Below are 8244 nucleotides of genomic sequence, written 5' to 3'. Positions count from 1 at the left end.
TTAGAGTAAAGTGCAAAAATTAGAGCGAATGTTTCTAATCTGTGGCTCTTGAGTAGCAGGTTTGACTCTTCCCTGGTTTAGAGGACAAGCACCATCATCAGCATGCTGGTTGCCATGGAGACTCCCGTCGCTTTTGGAATCATATGTTTTGCCTGAAAGGAAACACTCCTTCAGTGTGAGTTTTTAATGGCCGTAGAGGTTTTTGTTTGTCAGCACACCATAGAGTTACAAACACGTCTAACCAGGTGGGAGGGAAGGGAGTAAAATATTTTCTAGTAATCAGTGACAACATATTTAGTCTGTATAAAATCCACAAGACACATAAGACAATTACAAGAATTGCTGCATTAGATTAGACTGTATGGCATCAAATCCATTATCTCTCTTTCAGTATCATCTACTTCAAAGGAGAATGAACTTTGGTCACAGAACACAGGCATGGCAGTAAATCCTTCTGACTCCTGCAGGACACTGGCTTGAGGACTGCCAGGCTGCATAGCCAGTGAGGTCTCTCTTTCTCTGGCTTGGGTCCATAAGGGCTTCCCCATAACTACAAATAATGACAGCTTTCCTAAGAAAAGATGTGTACATAAACAATTGGGTCTGTCCATGTGAAGAGCTGTCTAACATTTATCCATTCTGTTTGCACTGCTGCGAGGACCCTGGGGTTTGACAGCTATGTCAGCCTCTCTCTCCTTAGTGCACCATTAACAGCTGGGATTGCTCTGAAGGTGAATTTGTTGGCCCTAAACAGTATGCAGCAGAGTGGTTAGTTTCACCAGCATGGAGATGTTGGCATGAATTTCTGGCTTGAGTAAAACAATGGTTATTCAGAAGAGGAATATAATGAAGCTGCAAGATTAAGCCTTAGTTACTTCCTAGTTCTGTTGTCTTTGCTAGATGGTAACTAAATAACTACCTGTTAAATCTGCAATTTTTGCATGATTTCTTCTTTTGAGGCTGTTTTGTGAATCTCTGGGGCCATCAATATACTTCATTGCAATGGCTGGGGTCTGGTCTTTCTCTGGCTGAGTCCAAGTAACTGAAAGAAGAACAGAAAGGGATACTTAATTGAGTGGTATTAATGTTCATTTGTTCAAGGAGGGAAAGATATGTCAAATTGACTCTACCTGGCTGATTACAACTTGGTATTGTTTCAGTCCTGCCTTCTTGAAAGGACTGAACAGATTCATGGCCAGAATCTAAGTCTTTCATTGGCCTTCCCATAATCTCATTCTCAGTTGCAGTTTTATTTCTAATGAGGAAGTATGTGTGCATTTTCCCTTTGCCTTTTACTTCTATTTCTCCTCTCTCGGTCATCTCAAAATTCTTGTATTTTAGGCATCTAAAATATCAGAAGCAAAATGACACACGAAAATTCAAGATTAGTAAAAATAACACTGATGTTTTAGAAGAGCTATTGTAATCTAAGTAATCAAATCACACCAGTCTGGGAAAAACAGTATTGATCCATAAACAAATGAGGGTTTGTTTCAACTGTTTATTCAAGTCTGCTGTGCTTTTATAGCTTTACACATACAGCCTGGTTAAAAATCAATGGATCACATACTCAAATACTTCAGTATGGTGGAGGGTTCTTATTGACAAGTAAATAGAAATTAAGAACTGAGGTAGTTAGACAGAACTATCTCCAGTCATTTCATTAGAGAAGGCAATCAGGTTCATCAAGCATGATTTACTCCTGGTAGATCCAGACTGGCTATTCCCAATTGCCTTCTTGTGAGTCAAAAAATGGCTTCCAAGAGCACTTGAGTTTCACTGGGACTGACATGAGGCTGACCAGCCTATAGTTCCCCAGCCTGTTCTCCTTGACATTTTTCAATATAGGTGTAACATCTGACTTTCTTCAGTTGCTACGGTACTGATCCTCATAACCTTCCAAAGATGACAGTCAGCAGCACATAATGCCATCACACTGCTCTCTCATTACCTTTGGAGTCACCCCCATCTGCTCCCATACACTTCTATAGATTGAGATTTCTCAAAAGATCCTTGTTCTGATCCTCTTCCAGTACTGATACTTCACCTACTCCTCGAACCCTGACTCTAGGTACAGGGACCTTGAAGACCTTGTCAGTGAAGACTGAGGCAAGAGAGGCCTTGAGTAACTCAGCCTTTATTCAGGGCACTACCACTAAGCCGCCTGCCACAGCAGGTCCACGTTTCCATTTATATCTTTCTGCTAACATAGCAGAAGCTCCTCTTACTGCCCCTGAACCTTCCTTGTCTATTTCAATGCTAGCTGAGCTCTGACTTTCCTAATATCGTTCCTATGTGTCCAGACAATGTTTTCGTAGCTTGTCTTGACTTCCACCTCTTGCATACATATTTTATGCATACATAAAATTCTTGAAAATGTAGTATTTAATTTTTAGTGACATGAGTTCTAGGAAAGTAAATTACTCACTGCACAAATAGGATTGGTTTTGGCAGTTAATCTGTAGTAAGTGCAAATAAAACAGTTTCACCACAAATTGTGCTCAGAGATTTTAAAGCTTTTGTTATTCAGCATGACAAATTAAATGTTCTGACTGTTTCTCCAGCATCTACATCACTCTATCAGTACTTCCAAATAAGCTGTCACAATTACTTTTTCCCATATTTTGCTCTCTAAGATTGAGACTCTCAAACCTCTGCTTCCATATACAAGTGTATTTGAAATAATCAGATCAAATAAAACTCTTTGCAAGCAGTGATTCTTCTTTATAAGTAAGCTGCATAAATCAGTGACTAAAGACAGCACCATCTACCTTGAAGGCTGCAGCTGTACAAGGCAGTGGCTTTTAGCACAGCTTTTAACAGGCAAAGTTTCCATCATAGTTACTCACTGATAGGAACTGGAGCTTAGATGAATTTTACTGGGGACACCATGACTCTCCATCCGGGAAGCTATATTCACCGTGTCTCCAAACAAGCAATAACGAGGCATCTTTTCTCCAACAACCCCAGCCAAGACAGGACCTGTGTGGATCCCAACTCTAATCTTTACAAAGACATAAAACACCCCCCCAAAAATGTCACTTGTTATTTAATATCTTTCTTAATGCTATCCAGCCACACCTAAAAGTTCATCCTAGCACAACACTGGACATCAGTAAAATAGCAATACCCACAGGGAAAGGCTCTTCATGAAAAATGTACCCATGTGGACCTTGACCAAAGTCACAGAGGAGTCAGAAGCAGCTCTTTGATGTCCTACCGCAGTACATTAACCAGAAGCCCAACCCAAGAAGCAGACAGACACACATGCATCTTTGCATTAATAACTTACTTGGATAGGATTTCCAGAAACTGGGTTCTGTACTCCTTTAGCTGCTATTATCATCCCCAAGGCAAAGTTAGCAACTCGCTCAGCATGAGTGGGCACAGGCACAGGGATCCCACCTACTACCATATAGGCATCTCCAATTGTCTCCACCTTTAATTGAGAAGGACAAGCATATGAGCATGCCAAATATATATATATATATCATATATCTTGCTCAGGTTAGTGCTTTGCTGTTTGGGGCTCTTCTTACCTGCATCAACTACCCCTTTCTTCTAAAAGATATTTCCAATCACTAGAAAGCTGTAGTACACGTGAGTTTCCTTGAGATGGGGATCCTTTCCTTGACTCCATGCTAAAAATATCAATGCATTCTGTCCCTGCTTACTTGAGCCACTTTAGATATCAGTGTGAGAGACCCTAAGGAGTAATAGGTGCTGTGAAAGTGTCAGACTTTTTGCCTTCCCCTTACCCAGGGCAGACCTACATGCAAAGAGCTCTCCCCAGGCACAGACTCCTGAGCCAGGAAGTTATCCAATAGTTTAATGCTATTAATTAGCTCTAATTCACAATTGGTGTTAAAAGCGGATTTCTTTTTGCAAAAGAGATGTCTTTTTTTTTTAAAGTCACAACAAAGCAAGGAAGCCTATTCACTGGTGATTCACATGAAATTAAGAAACCTCCAATCTCCAGGATGTCAGCAAATGCAAAGTGTGAACTAAGCAGTTCAGGAGCATCCTTCCTTACAACCAACTGTTTTCCCACAACATGCTGCAGCCTGTGAGACAAATGCTCAAGGGTTCATCCTCCTTTAGGCATCCAGTCGCCTTGAAGTGTACAAGGCACCAGAGAAATAGTTTGGGGTTTGTCTCTGTACCAGAGATTTTGCTGGGAATAGAATAGGTCTGTTTGAAACAAAGAATTCTCAAATGTTTAAAATTCATTGTAAAAGAATGTTACACGACAAAGAAGTTTTCTAAACTGCTCTTTTTATGACTTCATTGTTACATTTACCATCAGTAAATAAGAGATCAGTTTAAATGAGATTAATTGGATTTCTTAAAAATGAACACCAATAGGACAGCGGGAACATAATTTCATCTTTGGATTTGTTCATTAACATAATGACTTAAAACTGTTCAGCACATTAGTCTTGAAAAATGTGTTCCTGCATGTGTCTTTTATCAGATAGCCAACACCATAGTAATGCCAGTAATTTTCTGTAACAAATTAAAAACAACTGTAAAAAGCTACTAATGCAAATAGATACCCTAATTATTTTTTGGCTGGAGATTTAATTTCACAAGATTTATTCATAACTTCAGATGTTTATAAGCTTGAGACAAGTTTCTTTGATCAATTTCAATATTTCATTTCTTTCTTAATTCCCTGAAATAATAATCTCATACTCCCTCTCTGTACCCTAGTAACCTCCTTCAATATTAATAGGAGTTATACACAGGCATCAAAAGGAAATTATTATAGTGACAGATAATTTACTCATGATGGATACTTTAGATAGAATATGATGCTAATTTATCCTAAAATCTGTGGGCCATATCCTGGATGCTTCAATTATTGAAGGCAGTTTCCTTCCCAAGGCAGAAATGCTTCTGATTTCCCAGTACAATTTATTGCAGGATGAACTGCATGCCTCACCTGAGCAAGGAATGAATGAGATTTGGATTTCACCCTTTACTATTTCTGCCTTCCTAAATATTTAATGTGCTGGGGACAGACAGAAACATAGGACTTGCTCTTCACCTCATCAAATCCGGGTAGCTCTGGAGTTGTTAATAACACTATTACTATATGTCAATCAGGACTCTAATCCCTCCAGCACAGTTTGGAGACAACACGTACATTACAGTCTAGATCTAATCAATGCTTTTTGGGGTTAGCAGATCTATACCATTGCCTAAGATCTCCATGAAGCAAAACAAAGTCTAGGTATTATCTGGGTATTGTTTATAATGTTATTTCCCACCAAAGGAGACATTTAATGATATAGTGACCTATTTACAACAGGTTGGAATCAAAGCACTAGGAAAATTATTCAAATTGTTCCTTGAACTAGGCTGTCTTGTCATGTTGGATAGACATTTGAGAGAGGAGAGAGAGAGATGTATGAAAGAACAGCCATGCTGGTGTTAGTGTTGTGGAAAGAGACTCTAGCCCATAATAGATATTACATTCCTGTCCAAAAATTTTGGATGTATTTAATCACACCTCTGTCTGTTTTTCAGTTTCTCTGTGTGGCCACTATAAATACGCAATATTTTATGGTTTATTAAAAATCATGCTAAGGGCAAGAGGATTTAAGTGCATTTTTAAAAAAAAAAAACAAAAACCCCCACCAAAATGATAACAACAAAATCTTTTTCCAGACTACTTCTACAGTCTTTATCGATCAGTACATACCTTATACACATCATGCACTGTGGTCAGTCTGTCAAATCGCAGGTACATTGAATTTAACATGAGAACTATCTGAATAGGTTCACATTGGGCACAAATGTTGGTAAAGGTCACAACATCGCTGAATAATATAGTGCACTCCTTGAACTCTCCTGTGAGCAGAAAGACCAGTAGTAAGTACTTGTAATGGCTGGACAATCACAACATCTGTTTGAGACCTGTTTGTAAAGATTAATTTCTTGTCATTCTTTTAGGACATACAACCTATCAGGTGTAATACTCATATATGGGTGCTGATATGAAAGAGAGATGTTGATATAAGAATATATCAAATGTAAGCATCATAGCACATCTCAGTATGTCCATCCATATTCAGGATATACTTAGCTCTTTACCTCTAACTTTGTATATGTGCTTACTAAAGGGAATTTAAGCATATTCTTACTTGTTATCCTTAATAACAAAGGGAATTATGATGATTCTAGGTTTATAGATAGCATAGAGGAACGAAGAGAATTTTCTAGGAAAGGCAAATTTCTTTATTCCTTTCATTTTTGAGCCCTCATTTCCCTGTATACCCACATTAAAACCAAAATCTTAGTTTACTGTTGCAACACTGAATTTTGTTCCCTGAATGGGTGGCTTTCAGCACCTTTCACCTCCTAAGGAACTATTTTGGCAAATAACTTCCAAAGCTTTGTTTGAAAGAATAGTCTGATCTTTATTATCAGCAAGATTAAGGGTCGGTGGTACTCCTCCTACCCATGAATGTCGCCAAGTACAGAATGTACTCCACAATAGTGGCAATGGGGGTGTGCCAGCACCCCAGTCTCTCTGTCACCATCGCCTGGTGCACAAATCATGCATCACGATGCATCCTGTTCATTCACCTGCCTCAACTCGCTTCCCCTCTTTCAGCTGGTTGGCCACATGCTGAGGAAGCATGGAGTAGAGCAGAGCTTCAGTCTTTTTCTTCTCTTCCTCCAGGTGCTTTGACAGAATCCGCAGTTCTTCCTTCTTCCTCTCCAGCTGGTTAGAGAGCTCCATCTCTGCCAGTCGCTGCTGATTGAGAAGAATCAAATCCCTGGTCACGTCGTGAGGTGCAATGTCTGCAATATGCATCTGTCGCTCCTCCAGTTCATGCAAAGTGCGAAGCAAAGGTGAGCAGAGATAGAGCATGCACTGCAGGGACTCCATCCAGATCATCTGGCCTGTTTGAAACAAGCATTAGTAAGAGTTTTCAGCATCTTGGACTTTCATGTGATGCTCAGTATTACTGATGTTAATTTTAGGGGATGAGTTCTAAGGACAGTAGCTTTTTATAGGGCCTGGGTCATCACAGGAATTACTCTGTTTCGAATTAGGCGTGGACTTGTTTGGAGAAGGTACACTAGGCAAATAAAAAAATTCAGGACCCAGAAAGTAGTCACTCACTCATTGCAACTGCTAGGCAGAGCCCAACCATGCTTCAGGTCCCTCCTCTTCACGAGGAACCCCAGCACTCACAACATGTCTCCTCTCCTCTGCTACTAGTTCTTGAGCTGTTCCTGAGGCCAGTCAGTCAGTATCATGCACAAAGGAGCTGAGACTCACAATGGTTACATGAAACATTTGAAGTTTAATTTCACAGCAGGTAATATGTGGCCCCAGTAAAGTCAATGGAGCCTTCCTTCCTGGAAGATGGAGTTTTCAGTCACTATGATCAGTTAAACAAGCGGATACAAAAATGCCTGAAGGGTAGAAGGGATTTTTGGTGAAGGATTGAGTTTTTATTTTCTTTGTTGAGATTTGGTTATGATTTTTTTTGTAGTTTATTATTATTATTTATTTGCTTTGTAAGTATCCTTGGTTTCTGAACAGCAATCTAGGAATTCCTATTTCTTTCTTTCTTTCTCTCACCCCTTCCCCAGGGCAACTGGGTGAACAGCTTGAAAACTAACAGGATTGGAACATCAGAGATACCATGTGAATTAACCCTGACTGCATAAAAGGAAGTAAAATTCTATCTGTGACTAGTTAAAAGTTCCTTGGTTTAGTAACATCACTTTTTTCAAGGTCTCCCTAAACTCTTAGTTTTTTCTGAATCTCAGGAATACCAGATTTGACATTCATTATATAAAGGTGAAAGGAGAGAACAGAAAATTATGTCATATTATATAGTTCAGAGAAGCAAAATTGAGGTCACAGAACATTTAAATCAAATGTCATTATAGGTATTTACACGAAGCAAAGAATCATTGCATACTCATTCCTCTCAGTAAAAATAAAGCAAATAAAATACCTTTTTTTTGCAAAAATAATTTTAACTGGTAAACTCTCATGTAATGTGGGTGGGGGAGTGAAGACAGAAATCAGAATCTGAAAATGCGACTACAAAAAATAAAAGCACAGTTAACTAATCTATTTTTATCCACATTTGAAACCTAGACAGTAGCAAATAACTCCCCTCAAAGGCGTAAATTAAGAATGAATCATGTATTTACATTTTAGGAATCAAAATGCATGGAGGTACAGGGGAAGCCCTTTCTTTCCCCCAGCTG

General features: G+C 39.1%; 1 protein-coding gene across 1 annotated transcript in view; it reads right to left on the bottom strand.

The window, feature by feature from the left end:
* LOC104348866 (guanylate cyclase soluble subunit beta-2-like) overlaps positions 1 to 8244 on the bottom strand; it is a 42887-nt gene continuing 34643 nt past the window's right edge. The window contains exons 11-17 of the mRNA XM_086468587.1: positions 6595 to 6915; positions 5708 to 5856; positions 3293 to 3439; positions 2850 to 3004; positions 1131 to 1345; positions 920 to 1042; positions 1 to 152 (exon numbers count right to left, since the gene is read on the bottom strand). Of these exons, the coding sequence (XP_086324713.1) occupies positions 1 to 152; positions 920 to 1042; positions 1131 to 1345; positions 2850 to 3004; positions 3293 to 3439; positions 5708 to 5856; positions 6595 to 6915 (1262 nt within the window). The remainder of the gene's footprint in view (positions 153 to 919; positions 1043 to 1130; positions 1346 to 2849; positions 3005 to 3292; positions 3440 to 5707; positions 5857 to 6594; positions 6916 to 8244) is intronic.

Source organism: Leptosomus discolor, chromosome 7 (genome assembly GCF_034619465.1).
Source record: "Leptosomus discolor isolate bLepDis1 chromosome 7, bLepDis1.hap2, whole genome shotgun sequence".
Classification (NCBI taxonomy): domain Eukaryota; kingdom Metazoa; phylum Chordata; class Aves; order Leptosomiformes; family Leptosomidae; genus Leptosomus; species Leptosomus discolor.
Note: the sequence above shows the minus strand (reverse complement) of the source record. Positions and strands in the feature narration are given on the sequence as shown.